A 19,881-nucleotide genomic window follows, 5' to 3' on the forward strand; every position below is an offset into this window, starting at 1 on the left:
AGCTGATGTAAAAGTGTTTAACCCAAATTGTGTTTAAAGAACAAAATGCAAATATATGGATATATCTGAAATGTGACAGATTTTTTTAAAAGTTTATTTATTTACTTTGGGGGGAGAGAGAGATGAAAAGAGAGGGGAGAGAGAGACACAGAGGGAGGGAGGGAGAGATAGAGAGGGAGAGAGAGAGAAAGAGAGAGAGGTGGGAAAGAGAATATGAATTGGTGAGGGGCTGGGAGAGAGGGGGATAGAGAATCATGAGCAGGCTCTGCACGGTCAGCATGGAGCCCAACTCAGGGCTTGAACTCATGAACTATGAGAACATGACCAGAGCTGAAACCAAGAGGTGGACAACTGACTAAGCCATCTAGGTGCCCTGAAATGTCAGATTATTTTTTATGTATATATACATGTAAAGTTTATTACAAATATCCTGTTTACTGGATGGATATAATATTCCTTATTAACTTTAAAATATGAATTTGGATACTGAAGTGTCCTAACTGTCCAATTCCATTTTAGTTACAAATAACTAATAAAAGTAAAAAACTGATAGGTGAATTTATATAATAAGGTCAGAAAACATAGTCTAATTAATGACTTAAATTATCAATATTATTGATATGGATATATCTAAAATCTTACCATGGAAGGTTACTTACCTCCTGAACAGCATGAGGAAGGTCCTTGTATGCTGTTACAATGATTTTGAATTTAAGGTCTATATTTTTCACTTTGCATATGCCATACATGGAACACATCATAATCTAGTAAATCAATGGGGTATAAAAATATCAGAATTTTGTTACATACTTATGTTCTAAAAAGTACTCTATTATCTTTCTTTTAGCTTCAAAAAAATGGAAACTTAAGTTCCTCCAGGATTATCTTTTCCCAAATCCTAAGCTCAGTTTGAAAGTTGATGTGAAGTGTTTAACCCAAATTGTGTTTAAAGAACAAAATGCAAATAGCCAAGTCTCAATTATTAGAACTGATCATCTGGTTTATAAATAACCCTAATTTTGACCTCCGTTTCTTAAATTTTTCCCAGAAAAGTTGAAACTGGAATGAGTTAACTGTGTAACTAGCACTTAAAAAGAAAGAAAAAAAGCCAGTTGTTTAAAAGGCTCAAACCATCAGATAAAACAATACTGAATACATTTGCTAATGGTGGTGAGGGGACTAGAAAGGGGCAGGAGAGAGTCTTTGTACTGTGAGATAATGTTCTTGATTTGGAGGCAGGTTATACAGGTTGAGTTCAGCTGATGAATCTGCATTAAGATGTATTCTTATGATACATGGATGTTTTCAGATGCATATACTACGTTTCAATAAAAAATTATTTTTAATGTAAAAATTACACTAGAAATGATTCTCTATTTAAAAAAATCAAACTTTCTTCATTTGTATGAATTTTATTGCCAAATTTAAGTATTCATATCTCTGGAACATTCTTGCTCATATCTACAACTGCCAAGAGTATCTATTTGCCATCCCTTGTTCAGCAACCTACCAGCCCCAATCCTATTTTTCCCATTCAAATGCCATCCAATATCTTCTTTGCTAATTAGCATATTTTCCTATTGCAATTCTTTTCCTAAGGTATCTCTCAGCGAAAACCTTCTTGATTCAAGACATTTAATCTCTTTAGAAACCCTTATCACTACTGTCTTTCTATACTGTAGAAAAGCAGTACAATCATAAGGCAATGAGTGCCTACTTTAAAAAATCCAACGTACTAGACTTTATATATTCAAATTATTTTTTATGTATATTATTTTTATGCACTTTTTGCTGAAAATATTCTTACTGGGAACATTACTTACTGACCTTGCAGAAATGAAAGGATTTTAAGGTAACATTATGAACAACTGCATACCAATAAGACAGATACATAAGATGGACTAGAAAAATTTAAGACACAAACTACCTAAACTGACTAAAAAAGATATAGAAAACATGAGCTTTCATTAATAATAATAATAAAAAAACTATCCACAAACAAAAGCCCAGGCCCAGATGGCTTCACTGGTGAATTCTACCAAACATTTAAAAAAGAATCAATACCAATTCCTCACACACTCTTCTGAAATTAGAAGAGGAGGGAACACTTTCCAATTAATTCTGTGAGGTCAGTAGTACTCAAAATCAGACATCAGAGGAAAATTACCATTATCTCTTAGGATTATAGATGTAAAGATCCTTAATAAAAACAAGCTGAATCAGCAGCGTATCAAATGTATTATGTGACCAAGTGGGATTCATTCCAGAAATCCAAGATTGGCTTAACATACTGAAAAATTCATTAATGTAATATACCACAAATCAATAGAATAAAAGGGGGAAAAAACAATGATCATCTCAATAGATACAGAAAAAAGTATTTGAAAAAAGCATTTAATACTGTTTCATGATAAAAAGACTCAATAAACTAGGAAAAGATTGGGACTTCCTCTACCTGATAAAGGACATATAAGAAAACTCCATAGCTAACAATACATTTAATGGTGAAAGACTGAATGCTTTCCCCTGAGGTCAGGAATAAGACAAGGATGTCCCCTCTCACTATTTTCACTCAACAGTGTATTGGAGGTTCTATGCTAAAGCAATTTGATGAGCAAAGGAAGTAGCAGTCATCTAGACTGCAAAGGAAGAAGTAAAACTACCTCTATTTGAAGATTTATGATCTTATATATTGAAAATAGTAAGGAATCCACTAAAAACTATTACAACTCATAATTTACTTCAGCAAAACTGAAAGATAATATGATTAATATGTGAAAATAACTGTATTTCCATACGCTTGTAATGCATAATCCAAACAAGAAATTAAAGAAACAATTTACAATAGAGTTAAGAGGAATAAACTACTTAGGCATAAGTTTAATATAACAAGTGAAAGCCTGTATTCTGAAAACTTAAAAACATTACTGAAAAAATTAAAGAACATCTAAATAAATAGAAAGACATCACATGTTCATAGACTGGAATACTTAATACTGTTAAGATGACAGAGCTCCTCAAACTGATCTATGATTCAGTACAATCGCTATCAAAATTCCAGTTGCCTGTCTTTGTAGAAATTGACAAGCTGATCTTAAAATTCATATGGAAATGCAAGCTTTAGAATAACACAACAAATCTTGAATAAGAAGAGTAAAACTGGGGCGATCATGCTTCCCTATAGATCAATGGAGTAGAAGAGACCAGAAATAAACTTTTACATATATACAGTTAGTTGATTTTTGACAACTGTCAACAGGGAAAGAAAATCCTTTTTAAGAAATGGTGCTGGAACAAGTAGTATTCACCTACAAAAGAATGAAGTTATTAGACTCCTACCTCACACCATACAGAAAAATTAACTCAAATAAAAATGTAAATGTAAGAGCTAAAAGCATAAAACTCTTGGAAAAAAGCAAGGATACACCTTTGTGGTCTCTGATTTGGTGACAGATTTTTAGATATGACACCAAAAGCACCAGCATCAAAAGAAAAAACTAAACTGAACATGATCAAAATTTAAAACTTTTGTGCCTCAAAGGACACAATCAACAATGTGAAAAGACAACTCAGAACTGGAAAAAACACTTGCAAACCATATGAAATAAGGGACTTTTATGTAGACAACATAAAGAACCTTTGTAACTCCATAATAAATAGACAACTCAATAAAAATTATTCAAATGATCTGGATAGATATTTCTCTAAAGAAAATATAAAAATGGCCAATAGGCACGTGAAAAGTGTGTTCAATGTTCAATCAATATCATTAGCAATCAGGGAAATGCAAATCAAAACCACAAAGAGATATCACTCTATACCCAATAGATTGAGTATAATAAAAAAAAGCAAATACGAAGTTGGTGAGGATGTGGAGAAACTGGAACCTCGTACACTGCTGGGAGGCATGTAAAGTATTGTAGATAAGTTGGAAAACAGTCTAGCCAGTCCTCAAAGCTCAACACAGAGTTATTATATGACCTGACAATTTCACTTCTAGGTATATACCCAAGAAAACTGGAAACATATATCCACACAAAACTTGTACATAAATGTTCACAGCAACATTATTAATAGCAAAAAAGTAGAAAATAAATGTACATTAAATGATGAATATGATGTGGTATATCCATACAATGGAGTATTATTCAGCAATAAAAAGGAATGAAACACTTATACAAGCTATAACATAGATGAACAATGAAAACATTATACTAAGTAAAAGAAGCCAGACACAAAAGACAACATATTATATGATTACAATTATTAAAAATGTCCAGAACAGGCAAATCTACAGAGATAGAAAGATTAGTGTTGCCTGGGGATAGAAAGAGTGGTGAAACAGGAGGTGAGTGCTGAAGGGTATGGTGTTTCTTTTTAGCATGATAAAAACTGCCTTAAAAGTGTTTGTGATGATGCTTGCACAACTTTGTGAATACACTAAAAACCAATGGGGTGTACACTTTAAAGGCTCAATTTGTATGGTATGTGAATTACATCTCAATAAGCCGTCACCAAAATAACACTCTATGTGGTACAGAGAAGAAAAAGGAAGATGTGAGAGATGATTCTTTGTAAAATAAGCCTTTTACTCATTAGTTTGTTAGTTCACTCGTTCATTCATTCATTCATTCATTCATTCAACAGGCACTGTTTTAGATCAACTTGTTCATAAGTCTCATGCTTTTTCCATACTAACAAGAAATCTAGAATACCATAAGACAGAAAAAGCTCACCAACGGTTTCTTCAGTGATTTTTGTAAACAAGATCTTTCAGGTCATTAAACAAGTTACTAAAATACTCTCAAGCTCTACAGCTCTAAGAATTAGAGCAAAATTATAAAAGGTAGCCAACAAGTGCATATATATTAAGTTTACTAAATTGATTTGGCTTCTCATTTGAACCTAATCTTTAAGAAATCAGTATACAGTTAACAAATAAGTAGAAGAGAAGTGAACTACATTATTTTCTTACCTGATCCAAATGCCTATCTCTCATGAGTTCATACTCATTTTGCAGTGTGTGCTGAAAAAGGGTCCAGATAATGTGTTCCAGTTCGGGGTGGTCAGACAGAAGGCGTGCACACAGGGTATTTAGTCGAAGATATGCTAGTCGGTACACTGGAGCAATAAGGGGAATTAATCATGTTTACTATTCATTTTGAATTAGAAGTAGATTTTCCAAAATATTAAATCGCTATAACCATAACATTGTTAAACAGCATTTTTTTCAAGTTTTTATTTAAATTCCAGTTAGTTAACATGTAATATTAGTTTCAGGTGTAGAATTCAGTGATTCATCACTTACATACAACACTCAGTGCACATCACAAGTACCCTCCTTAATACCCGTCACCTCTTTAACCCACTACCCCTCCCATCTCCCCTCTGGTAACTATCAGTTTGTTGTCTATAGTTAAGAGTCTGTTTCCTGGTTTGCCTCTTTTTTTCCCTTATGTGAATTTGTTTTGTTCCTTAAATTCTACAAATGAGTGAAATCATATGGTATTTGTCTTTCCCTGACTAATTTCATTTAGCATAATACTCTCTAGCTCCATGCACATTGTTCCAAATGGCAAGATTTCATCCTTTTATTTTTGTTTTGAGAGACAGAGGGGGAGACAGCATGCATTGGGGGGGGGGGCAAAAGTAGAGAGAGAGAGAATCCTAAGCAGGCCTCATGCTCAGCGTGCAGCCCAACGTGAGGCTCGAACCCACAAACCATGAGATCATGACCTGAGCCGAAATCAAGAGTCAAACACTTAACCAACTGAGCCACCCAGGTGCCCCAAGATTTCATTCTTTTTGGTGGCTAATACTGCGTTGTGTGTATGTATATATATGAGTGTATGTATATATATGTGTGTACATACATACACATACATACACACACACACCACCTCTTCTTTATCCATGGACAGTGGACTCTTTCCATAATTGGTTACTGTTGATAATACTGCTATAAACATCAGGGTGCATGTTATCCCTTCCAATTAGTCTTTCTGTATCTTTTGGGTAAATACCTAGTAATGCAATTGCTGGATCATATGATAATTCTATTTTTAACTTTTTAAGAAACCTCCACACTGTTTTCCAGAGTGGCTGTACCAGTTTGCATTCCCACTGACAGTAAACAGCATTTTAAGAGTATCCTCACTTTTGTCACTATTTTCTTTATGAATAAATAATTCCTAGTCTTACTACTGAGCTATGTACATAAAAGGTACATAGGTACATAGCAGTTGGTACATAGAAGGTACATAGCACTTGGATACTAACGTAAGATTTATTTATAGAGTCTATAAAAAATACTACTGGGATATAGATTTGGAGAAACAGAATACACAAAATTGAGGGCTTTTTTCCCATCTACTTTACGCCTGTTTTGATTACACTGTTCAAAGACTTTCATAAAGTAGTCAGAAATTTTTAGGTAACTACTCTAAGTGGTTCACACTTTAGCATACGTTAGGCTTGCCTTGGAAGGCTTATTAAAGTAAGGATTTTCTTTGTCTTTTTTTCTTTCTTTTCTTTTCTTTTTGCACTTCATCCTAGAGTTTCTGATTGAGTATAGTTCTAAATGGGACCTAAACAAAAAATTTCCTTTCTACAACTTTTCAGGAGACGTGGATTCTGCTCTTGGGGACCACACTCTCTAACACTGATCTAACTTAAAAGGGTTATCTTACAATATGCCTATAAAACTGAGTATATTTCTGAGTTGAATAAAATCAGAAAATAGATTTACTGCAGAAGAATCTGGCCTTTCATGTTTTTTCAGAGAGCTTCAAGTGCGTGTGCACTTGCATGTACAGCTGACCCTTAAACAACATGGGTTTGAACGGTGAGGGTCCATTTATATACACAGATTATTTTTATAAATACAGGACAGTACTATAAATGTATTTTCCTTATGATTTTCCTTTTTTTTTTTAAAGTTTATTTATTTTGAGAGAGACTGAGCATGAGCAGAGGAGACACAGAGAAAGAGAGAGAGAGAGAATCCCAAGAAGGCTTGGCAGGGTCAGCACAGAGACTGACATGGGGCTTGAACTTACTGTGAGATCATGACCTGAGCCAAAATCAAGAGCTGGATGCTTAACTGACTAGGTCACGCAGGTACCCCTGATCTTCTTAATAACATTTTTTCTCTAGCTTACTTTATTGTAAGAGCACAGTATATAATGCACATAACATATAAAATAAGTGTTAATTGTTTGCACTGCCGCTAAGACTTCTAGTCAACAGTAGGCTATGAGTAAAGTTTCTGGGGAGTCAAAAGCTGCATGTAGATTTCTGACTTCATGGGAGATCAGCGCCCCTCACCCCTACATTGTTCAAGGATCAGCTGTATATACACATGCACAGACACATCTGCCCCACCTCATAAACACACAGAGAATGCTCTATAACCTACTTATCAGGAAATATAGACTTTCAGGAATTAGACCACAGCACACTTCAGTCTTAACTCTACATACACACCTGAACAGCAGAAGTACTGTCAGGGGCAAATATTTCCAAAAACAAATTTGAAAGCATAACAAAAGCACCAGCAACAATAACAACATCCAACTCTTTCTGAGTGCTTACTATGAGCTTGGCACCGCTAAGCATTTTATGTATTAATTAATTAACTCAAAAACCCTCTAAGGTAATTATTATTACAAAACAGTATATTATCACTGAGATATTAGGTGGCAAAGTCAAACCTAGTAAGCAGAAGGGTCATGATTTGAACCCAGTCACAGCCAGGTTTCAGAGTCCATGTTTTGAAAGTAATCATCTACTAACCTTTTTTGTAAAATAGTGAAAGGGAGGTAGACTTCAATGGCTTCTGAGTCTGGAAGGCTGAGGTTGCTTGTGCCTCTGGGTTTGCAGTAGAATTTACACGTGTAGTTGATCCTTTTTTCTTTGGGGATCTTACAGGAGAAAGATACCTAGACATATTCAAAGGAAAAGACTTCATTTGAAGTTCGCTAAGAGTATCTCTCTCCCTCTTTCTCACACACAAACACAGCTGTACACATGCATCCAAACATATCTACTTGTTATTCTACATCAAATTCCTTCATTTGGCAACTTATTTAAGTACAAGCTAGAAAAGATATCGCCTATAAGAAAACTAAGCATTTCATTATAATTTCCAACTATTTTAAGAAATGGCTTTTTCTAGGAGTTACTACTTTATTGGGGGAAAAAAGAAGACCACTGTATATGTATATATGTTCAATTTTAATAATTACAGTGAGATTGAGATAAAAAAAATAACTCTACCGTAAAAGTTACTGATACCAAATTAGTTTTGTCATGTTTCTGATTCTCCTCTTAAAAATGTTGCAATGACAGGGCACCTGAGTGGTTCAGTCAGTTAGAGCATCTAACTCTTGGTTTTAGCTCAGGCCATGATCTCACAGATCATGGGGTTCGAACTCCACATGGGCTCTGCACCAACAGCACAGAGCCTGTTTGGGATTCTCTTTCTTCCTCTCGTTCAGCCCCTCCCCGGCTTGTGTGTGCGCACACTCTCTCTCTCACTCAAAATAAACAAACTTAAAAAAATGTTTCATTGATAACTATGGTTCATGTATACAATAAAACTTAAGTTATACACACAAATATACCACCTAAATTACAGAGTACAGAATTCTATCTAATACTTCAGATGATATCATCAAGGAAGATTTACAACTGTATACTAAACACGCATAAATCAAGGCAGATATCAGTAAATATCTCCACTTCTGACATTCTACCACTTTTCTGTTAACTTTTATAAGATAATCCAGATCTACTTTATAATTTTGTCTTAGTAGCTGAGAAATAATTCTGAGCAGGAAGGAGGATTTGAACCCACTATGGATGTTTCTACTACATGTAGTATGTTAACTAATAAACCAGGAAAAGGGAATCACCATCATTATCTTTTAAGTAACAGGGTCTAGTCTACTTCCAATCTTGGATTTCCCTTCAATTCACTAACTCATAATATTGAGGACAAACTTAACTTGGATAGAAGTTAATCTCCCTTGAGTTCTAGGTGCAAATAATCAATTACCTATAGGACATCACTACTTGAATCTCAAACTTAAGAAGGCCAAAGGCAAGCTCTTGATTTCTTCCCTCTGTTTTCCCATTTCAATAAATGGCTCCACATTACATCCAGTTTCTTAAGTCTAAAACATAGGAATTACATTTAATTTCTTCCTTTTCCCAATTCCTCAAGCCCAATGCAAAACCAAATCTTACTAAATCTTCCTCTAAAATACATCCTAGATCTTTCCATTTCTTTCTATCTCGACTAATACATCTTAGAGCAAGCCACCTATATCTCTCACTTAGACTACTTAAATCATCTCCAAACTGGTCTTCCTACTTCTTCCTTGCCCTCCTCCAAACCTACCTGCACTTCAAACAGCAGCTAGAAAATGGCTCTTTAAAAATACAAATTAATAGCAAGCTGCACCCTTACTTAAAACCTTAATGCTTTCCCACTGCCCTTCTAAAATCTAAACCCCTTCCTATGGCCCATGGGAACCTAAATGGTCCAGCCCCAGTTTGCCTCTCCAACCTCATCTTGTAGTACCTCCAACCTCCTCTTGCTCACTTTACCCCAGGCACACTGGGATTTCCTTCTGTTCCTCAGACCAGCTAAATTTGATCTGCCCTAGGGCCACCACACTTGCTGTTTGCTCCACCTGGAATGCATATCATGCAGATTTATGCCTGGCCAGCATCCATTTGTCCTTGAGGTCTCAAATCAAATACCACTTTATCAGAAAAAGCTTCCCTAAACATTTCTACACTCTCAATTTCTCTCTTTCACATCACTTGATTTCCATTACAGAACTTAATATACTCTTTTTTTTCTTTTTAAGTAATTTCTACTCTCAATATGGGGCTTGACCTCATGACCCTGAGATCAAGGGTCGCATGCTCTACTGACTGAGCCAGCCAGGAACCCTGAACTTCGTATACTCTAAAAGCACATCATATATTAGTTTACTTCTTCCATAATAAAAGCACTATGAGGGGAAGAAGCTAGTCCACCTTACCCACCTTTTATTCTCAGTGTCCCGAAAACTTCCTGGCACTTAGACAACTGTTTACTGAATTAAATAAACATATAATGCTTGACTTATTTATACTAATTCCAACAAATTAGTGAACAAATTTATTTGTGAAGGCAGAAGCATCATATACTAGAAATACTTTGGGTACAAGTTAGCATGGAAAGGATATCTCTGGAAAATAGTCCCTGAACTAATCACAGAGCACTATAATGTCAATTCCTAGACAGAACTAAATAGAAACATTAGGCACACTTCTATGAAAGACAAAATAGCTAGAATATTTAGGAGTATGGGCTTCAGGGTCAGATTGCTTGGGTTTGACTTCTGTTGACTTTTGGCAAGTTACCTTATTCCTCTAATTCCTATATTACAGGGAACTGAGGCTGACAGCACTATATACCATCTTACAGGGACGTTATGAAGATTAAATAAGAAAAAAAAAAGAATCTCAAGTATTTAGGCAACGTCCAGCACATAGTGAACCCTCAATAAATACTGACTACTTGCTTTCTTCTTCCATCATCGTCCTCATCGTCATCATCACCTGTCTACTGATTTAGTTTCATATTCCACACTAATCCCTAAGCCTATCCTATGCTTTACCCCAAATACACTGTTCTGTATTCCCTGAAAATGCTTCCTGCTTTCCTGGCATTACACTTTGGGATTTATGCCATTTCTGACTCTTGGAACACGTTCTGTCTCCTCCCTCCTCCCCAGTTTCCATAGAGAAATCCTCCTTTCCATCTTTTAGGCCTAACTAAATTGCCAACTCTGCCATGAAAACTATCCTCATTGCATAAAACATGGGTGTTTTCAGTAGCACTTGGTGCCACTTTATATGATCTTTATTTGGGTTATGTGTCTTACATCCTTGCTCCTTCAAAGCAAGAAAACTGTCTTATGCAAAATTCTATTCCCTACAGTTTCTATATAGTATCTTGCATTATACCATGCTCAAAACCTATTTGCAGGTTGAGTGAATAGCATAGCAGACATTCTACTTACATATCTGCTGCAGTGTGATTACTCTGGAGAGGAAGGCTGAGAGTACAAGCAGGTTCAAGGTGATCAGCTGGTCCTTCTCGGTCTTTTGCTTGTTTAATAAGATCAAATAAAGGTGAATCCTATATGAAACCAGATGACATTACAACCGCACTGGTAAGTATGATTTTTCCCATGTGCATATCAAAATCCTACTGCCTAATATGCAGAGTGCTACAAAGTTAGTCACAACTGACAGCAGTGATTCAGAATTCATTTTTTTAATGATTTCAGATTTATATTGTTTAAAAAAAAAACTTTTTATAATTTATTTTGAGACAGAGACAGAACATGAGTGGGGGAGGAGCAAGAGGGAGAGACACAGAATCTGAAACAGGTTCCAGGCCCGAGCTGTCTGCACAGAACCCGATGTGAGGTTCGAACCCACAAACCAAGAGATCATGACCTGAGCTGAAGTTGGGGGCTTATCCGACTGAGCCACCCAGGTGCCCCACTGTGATTCAGAATTCAGATGAGATCCTTTTCTCCATTTTGAAAATACTGATTGCCAATTTTTTTTCTATATACATAAGATAAAGGACTTTAAAAATGCATAATTTGAAATGCTTATATTAGAAGAGAAATTACAAGTTAGGGAAAAATACACAGAAAATACCCAAAGATGGCACAAAGACAAGTAATAAAGATAATGAGCATAATTTAATGAAACTAAACACAAAGATAAAGACACTGATCACAAAGCTAATAACCAGCTCTTTGAATTAATTAATAAAATTAAATAAACCTCCAGTCAGACTGAAAAAAAGAGAACAGATAAACAGTAATAGGAACAAAAAGTGGGACCATTATCACAAAAATTAAAAAGATAACAGGGGATTCTTATGAATAGTTTTATGTCAATAAATTGGAAAACTCAGACCAAGTAGAAAATTCCAAAGAAATATAAATGAACCAAACAATAAAATAAAGTAGCAATAGTCCTATATAAACTATTAAAAAACTTGAATCAGTAATTAAAAATCTCACCATAAGGAAAATATTAAGCATATCAAGTACCTTGGGTTTTGGGAGTGAAATCTACCAAACATTCAAAGAACAGATAATTCCACTTTTACTCAAACTCTACTGACAATGGAAAAAGTAGAAACATTTTGATCTCATTTTATGAGGCTAGTGCAACAGTGATACTAAAACTTGTCAAGGTCATCACAAAAAGGTAAATTATACCCCATTCCCACCCACGAGCAGAGAGATAAAAATCTTTATTTAACATTATTTCTATTATAGAACTACATATTCTCTATTTTCTTTTTTTTTTTTTTAAAGTAACCTCTCTACTCCCAACATGGGGCTTAAACTCATTCACACTCTAAGATCAAGAGTGTTTATACAAAGTGATGTGTAAACAGTTTAAAATTTTATAATGAAGTCATGACTAACGTTATCACTAATTTTTACAATAAGGATCTTTTAACATTGAAGAAAAAGGTTCTAGGTGTTAAGGTGTTCCTTCTATCTCACAAGTTTATTGTCTCCTGTAATATATAATCAGAGAAGTTGCTTATTTCTTATGTTTGGAACTTATTTTCTACTGTGGCCTAATATATAAATACTTTTATAAACATTCCATGGGCACAGGAAAAATACTTCCAGCCTATAGAACTTTATATATCAATCACATGTGTATTAATTATAGCATTTACATCTTCCATATATTTATCTTTAATCCACTTGAGCTATCGTCAGTTGGGAAGCATGAGTTAAAGTCTCCTTACACTAATGCATATTTTTACTATTCATATATTCTCAAAGTTTTTTTCTCAATGAATTTGAATACTATGCTACTTAGCGCATATTCGGAACTGTCAAATCTTCACTAAAGATTGCATTCTTGATCATTACAACATGACTTTCTGTTCCTTAATTGTAGTGTGTTGAACCTATTAAACCAATGTTAAAATTGTGACTTCTTTTTCATTAGCCCAATATGCCTTTCTCTATTCTTTTATTTTCAACACTACTGAGTAGCATTATTTAAATACAACGTATATTTATGTTTTGGGTTTTTTTTAATCCAATTTGGGTAATCTTTTTAAAATTATTACTTTTAATGTTTATTCGAAAGACAGAGACAGAGCACAAGTGGGGCAGAGAGTGAGAGAGACACAGAATCCTAAGCAGGCTCCAGGCTCTTAGCTGTAAGCACAGAGCCTGACATGGGGCTCAAACTCACAAACCTTGAGATCATGACCTGAGCTGAAGTCAAATGCTTAACAAACTGAGCCACTCAGGCGCTCCAAATTTGGGTAATTTTAGACATTTATACTTGCTGATAAATTTGGTTTTGTGTGGTTATTGTGTTTTATGTTAGCATTATTTTCATCACTTTTTAAAGCGTTTCACTAAATGACCTGTGATATCCAAAAACAAAGAACTCTAGTTTTGACCAAAATCCAGAAGTCAAAGAAAAAGATGAACTGATCTGACTGCACAGAAACTAAAAACCTGTTTGACTAAAACCACAATAAACCAAGTTAAACCAGACACTTAAAAAATAAACAATATTGGGTTTTTTCCCTATAACTTCCATAACGTAATTTTTATTTCCTATTCTTTCCTTTCAGTAGGGCCACTCTGAAGTGCAATGTAAGTAAAGGCTTTCATTGGAGTAAAGTAAAGCTAACAATTAACACCAGTTAACACATGTGTATTATATTCAATGTTTTACATTTTCCAGCCACTGACAAATTGAATATATATATTTAACTAAAATACTGTGGGTATAAATCCATACATATTCAGCAGGAGCAGCCTATTTCCATTTCTATTTCAACGACATTTTAAGAGACCTAAGACACACACAAAAATGCAAGTAAACCTGAGCCTTTAAAGGATTTAAGTATACTATAAATCAGGCATTCTACTTTCTCTTCATAGTAGCACAACAGGCTGGGCTGCAGATTAGCCTAATAGGATTATACTCAAGTGAACACCTCCTCCAAGGATTAAGGTAGGATTTTTTTACCAATAGTCTTTATGTTTCACTCAAGTATCACTTTTATTACTCCATCTCCCTCAACCCAAGTGATAACACAGATATAAATCCTGGCCACATGGATTCAAATCCCAGCCACTTATTGGTTGCATAACTTTGGACGAGTTGCTTAACTTCATATGACTCACTTTTCTGAACTGTTAAGTGGAGATACTAATCATGATAGTGACTTATAGTACTGTGAGAATTAAGTGAATTAATAACACATGTTAAGCATTAGAACAAAGCCTGGTACAGAGTAGTGCTATGTATGCATTTGAAATTATGGTTAAGTTCTTACTTATACATAATAAATGAACTTTATACAAAAGATGATGTATCTGTTAAAATATATTAATGTATACCTCATACATTCCATCCATCCATCCACCCAATATTTGTTGTATGTCTACTCAGTAAGTGGCCCTATGCTAGGAATTAAAAATTACAAACAATCCTCCAGCTGCCAGATACCAAGGGACTTGAAGAATCACTTCAAAAGCATCTATCTTCTTCTACCTTACTCAACATGTATGATTAAGGTCTATGTGCAAAATAAACTTGGATAATCCTTTATCACCAAAAAACTCTGGCTCTTTTCTAGTTTTTCCCCTATCATTATCACTGCTTATATCCTGTTGTCCAAAGCAAAAAAGTAGTCATCTTTAATTATTCTTTCCCTCATACTCCACTATCCCATCCAGGAGAGTCATGTTGACTCTAACTTCAAAATATATCCCAAGTCTAACTTCTTCTCATCATCTCTAACATTACTGTAGTCTAAGTCATTATAATGTCTTGTCTGTACTACCAAAAAGCATCCTCCAACCATTTTTCATACTTCCACTCTTGCAGCCTCCCAGCTTTTCTCAATAGACCTAATAGGCTACTCCCTGCATCCACCACCCTACTCAAAACCCTCCAATGACTTCTCATCATACTGAGGATAAATCCAAACTCCTTATCCTGGCTTATAAAGCCAGAGCCTCTTGAGGTCTGGCCCTTGTTACCTCCCAGGTCTCACTTTCTACTACTTTCCTCCTTACTCCTGTCATACTAGTCATCTTTCTATGCCTTAAACACAGCATGATTCTCTCAGTTTCCATATATGCTCTTCCCTCTATCTGTAGTACTCTTTGTCAGAATTTTCCATGACTCAACCCACTCCATTATTCACACTGTCTCCCCAAATAGCACCTTCTCAGCAAAGCCTTCTCTGAACATCCTGTCCAAGGCAGTCATAATTCCCACTTATTTGCTAATCCCAACTCTGCCCTATTTTTTTCATAGTACTGATCATGATTTGAAATTATATTATGTATTCAATTGTTTACTTGTTTATTAACTATGTCCTACAGTTATCTTGTTCACAACAGCATTCCCAATGTCTAAAATTGCACGGCACACAGCAGGGACTCAGTAAACAATTACTGAATAAGTGAATGGAGTGAGTAGGTTAAAAGTGTTCAAAGTTCTTTGAGGTTAATTCTGCCTTAAAGTGAGAATAAGATTAAAAATATAACTTTCTTAGTTATATACACCCTAGATCTTTTAAAAAATAAAATACTTACTTACTCTTTTCCCCCATCTTTTCCCCTCAAGCATTAGTCAAACATAGTATGTGTACCTTAACCATAAAGAAAGCAAAAACAGGAAAATTATTTCAGAATGCCTATTATTAGAAGGCTTTTGTTCAAAGTGAAGTGCAGTGGAGTACCTTGGAGCACTTAGGCAGCCTAGAGTAAAACTATTAGTTTTGTCCACGAAATAGTACCCACTAAACATCAAACATTTATTGGATACTTACTATGCTCCAGGGAAAGATATGGCTCCTCCCCACATGCTGCTCATAGTCCAATGGGAAGAGGCAGACAATAAGCAAGCAAGCAATGACACATTCAGAAAAATTCTATGAGATAATAGAGTATCTCATGAAGAATACAAATGGAAACCCTGGTAGAGGGGTAATTCAAGGAAGATGTATCTGAGAAGGTAACATGGATGCTGAGAATTGAAAGAAAAGAAAGAGGTTGTACTCTGAGAGAAGCAGGAGACAGAGGTTTCCCAAGAGGAAAAAAATGTGCTAAAAACTGAAGTTATTTTAGGAAATAAAAAAAGAGGCTACTAGTACTAAAGTAAAGTGGTGGTGCAGTAGTGGAGAGATTGCTAGAGAAAAAGGTGGGTAGCTGCCTGATGATGCAAAATCCTAAAGACCATGCTACAGAGTCTGCTCATGCTAAGAGAAATGGGACATCTATTACAAGAGAAACTGTTTTAGGATACAGGTTTTTCATGTCAAAAATCACTAACAGAGAGATAGCTAGTTCAATTGTGTCTGGCTTCCTATTATATATATTTCTAGCATAGAACAGGGGCTCTAAAAATATTTGATTAATTGAATGGTTTATTGATTGCTTTCAGGAATGTTCTGTAGGTGACAGAGGTCACCATACTCAATAGTGCCTTAATTCTGACAGAATTTCCTATCAATTTCCAACTTCTTAGCTCCATTTTGCATGAAGAATGTGCCAGGCATGTTTAGTACTAAGTCCAGTGAGTGCAAACAACTTTGGAGCTGTATGCATGTAACTCAGGAATTAATGCTATTGATCTGAAATTTAAAGAAGAAAAGCCTACTGTTTACTTAATTTAGCCCTTTGCCTCACAGTAAGCAGAACTGACAATATAAAATTACCAGCATACTCTGGGTTATTTATATTTCAGCAGTAGTATTTTATCAACAAACTACTTTCAGCTTTTCTTCTCTTCAAAAGAAAAATGTCTACAAGCAACATAAAAGAGAGCCAGAGCCAGAACTAGAGTAAAACAAGAGTGGTGGCTTCAATGCAAATTTTAAGGAGGCAATAACTTGTACTTGCATGACCCTGGTATGAAATTTGCCCTTTGGGGCACTGAACACTAAACTAATAATGAAAGTTAATTTAAGATATATTTGACAAAACAGAATGATGTATTATTTTTAGTTTGTTTAGAGAAGGATTAAAGCACTTTCAGTTTACAAAGTATTTTTCAAATGTATTATCTCATGTAATCCTCAAAATAAACCTGTGAATTAAGCATTATCATTATTGAGTTTAAAGATTAGAAAATTTGGCTATACTAGTAAATCATGACTGAATAGTATACACTAAAATTACTTTCAGAGCATAGGGTAATAACTTTTGAGGTTTATAAATATAAAAACTAAAACTCTTTTAAGCTATTTTCAAACAATAATGAATATAGTAGCTTCCTAGAACTGGTTAAGTATTAGATTATAAACTATTAAAAATATTTTATTAATTTAACTATTAGTTTTATCTTTATCCAAAGGATTTACTGGAAAAGAAATCTATGTTAATATGTCATTAACAAATAACAGCATTTAGTAAATGCTTATTGAAAGTATGCATCTAATTTTCACAAACCCTTGTGATGTAGGTATACTATCCCCACTTGACAGAGAGAGAAAATGAAGCTAACAAAAGCATTTGAACTTAGGCAGCCGGGCTGCACAGTCTGAGCTCTTACACACTGTGACTATACTATAATATTTCATTAATTTCTTACTATAAAAGACAGCAACAATAAAATAAGTGCAGTAATTAATTTTACCAAGGCTAATTCTGGTATTATATGCTATTTCATAAAGCCAAATATTCCTGATGATCATTCTTCTCACAGAAAACAACACAAAGTCATACTTATTTAATCAGAGAGGACTCTACAATATTTGCTTAACAGAATTACATAATTAACAGTGACAGCTTATATAAAATATTATTTTTCCTTTCAAAGGTAATTGTTTCATATACTAAGTACCAGAATAATATAATGATGAGCTATGAATCAAATTGTGATAATGCTAGACAATTTATATTATAACCCATGTGAGCAATGTTTGAGTTAGAAGCATTGTTTTTGAAAAACACATTTGTTAAATATTAGAAATTATGCAAAAGAGGACAAAAATTCTAACTAGATTTTCATTAAAAGTGATCATTTGAAGCAACTTTTAAAAAGACTCTCTAAGCAGCAATTCCTTTGTTACATCATAGACTAAAAGCTGCTATTTTTAAGAACTTGAAAACTTTAATTTTTTTATTTTAGAGAGAATATGCGCAGGGAAGAGGGATAGAGGGGAAGAAAGAGAATCTTTATATTTTTCAATTTTGTTTGTGTACTTATTTTGAGAGAGAGAGAGAGCACACATGGAGATGGAACAGAGAGAGAGGGACAGAGAATCCTAAGCAGGGTCCACACTGTCAGTGCAGAGCCCAATGTGGGGCTTGAACTCACCAACTGTGAAATCATGACCTAAGCCAAAATCAAGAGTTGGAAGCTTAACTGACTGAGCCACCCAGGTACCCTGAGAAAGAGAATCTTAAGCAGGCTCCACATTCAGTGTAGAGCCCAACACGGGGCTCAACCCCATGACCTTGGGATGATGACCTAAGCCAAAACCAAGAGTCAGACATTCAACTGACTGAGCCACCCAGGCACCCCAGGATTTGAAAACTTTAAAGAAGTAGTAATGTTACTATGTTAATTACATACAGTTTTACACACACAAATATTTAAATAACTGTGCACTCCAAAATGTATTTTTAAAAGTATTTTCTAGGGGCCCCTGGTGGTTCAGTTAGTTAAGTGACTTCAGCTCAGGTCATGATCTCACGGTTCATGGGTTCGAGCCCTGAGTTGGGCTCTGTGCTGACAGCTCAGAGCCTGGAGCCTGCTTCAGATTCTGTATCTCCCTCTCTCTGCCCCTCCCCTGCTTATTCTTTGTTTCTATATCTCAAAAATAAATAAATGTTAAAAAAAAATTTTAAGTATTTTCTAAATTGATATCTTCATCAACTCTTTAGAAAGCAATGAGAATATATCAATTTGGGTTGATCTTTTTTTTTAACGTTTATTTATTTATTTTTTTAATTTATTTCTAGGAGAGAGAGAGAGAGACAGTGTGAGCAGGGGAGGGTCAGAGAGAGAGGGAGTCACAGACTGAAACAGGCTCCAGGCTCAGAGCTGGCAGTCAGCACAGAGCCCGACACGGGGCTCGAACCCACGAACCGCGAGATCATGACCCAAGCGAAAGTCGGACGCTTAACCGACTAAGCCACCCAGGCGCCCCTAACGTTTATTTTCTTAAAGAGACAACATGAGTGGGACAGGGGCAGAGAAAAAGGGGGACAGAGGATCTGAAGCAGGCTGTATGCTGCCAGCAGGAGCCCCATGCAGGGCTCGAACTCATGAACTGTGAGATCATGACCTAAGCTGAAATTGGGCACTTAACTGACTGAGCCACCAAGGTGCCCCAGATCTTATTTTCTTTATTTCAAATTAAGTTATTTTGTGGTATTGGATATTATTTAAAGTCTTTTTTAGAGATGTAGCTCACACACAATGTTATATTTTGCATTTGCTGCATTAATTTTAAAATACTATTTTAAGAAAGGAATTCCAAACTCAAAATTAGCCAAGAATTCTAAAACTAGGTCAGGGTATACTTGAGGATGTTTCATATGTTGCTCTGGGTAGGCAGATTCAACTGTAATGACAAAATTTATCCAATTAAACTAATATAGCCATTTTTCTAAATGAAATATTACAAGAGTCAAAAGTCTACTCCCATCAGTATGATCTTCAATAGAGCCATGGCAAGCATAACCAATGAGAGCTTCCTCCATTCTAACAGTCATGATAAAATCATGTTCAAGAGTCATTATTTGTAGAACTCACCCTAATACTGTGGGAAAGTTATTGTCC

General features: G+C 35.1%; 1 protein-coding gene across 1 annotated transcript in view; it reads right to left on the reverse strand.

Moving 5' to 3' along the window:
* RB1 (RB transcriptional corepressor 1) overlaps positions 1 to 19,881 on the reverse strand; it is a 176,090-nt gene that overhangs the window by 11,896 nt on the left and 144,313 nt on the right. The window contains exons 18-21 of the mRNA XM_039218016.1: positions 11,082 to 11,200; positions 7,795 to 7,940; positions 4,976 to 5,121; positions 660 to 764 (exon numbers count right to left, since the gene is read on the reverse strand). Of these exons, the coding sequence (XP_039073947.1) occupies positions 660 to 764; positions 4,976 to 5,121; positions 7,795 to 7,940; positions 11,082 to 11,200 (516 nt within the window). The remainder of the gene's footprint in view (positions 1 to 659; positions 765 to 4,975; positions 5,122 to 7,794; positions 7,941 to 11,081; positions 11,201 to 19,881) is intronic.

The sequence above is a fragment of the Hyaena hyaena genome, unplaced genomic scaffold, assembly GCF_003009895.1.
Source record: "Hyaena hyaena isolate Hyena2069 unplaced genomic scaffold, ASM300989v1 scaffold_728, whole genome shotgun sequence".
In the NCBI taxonomy this organism is placed as follows: domain Eukaryota; kingdom Metazoa; phylum Chordata; class Mammalia; order Carnivora; family Hyaenidae; genus Hyaena; species Hyaena hyaena.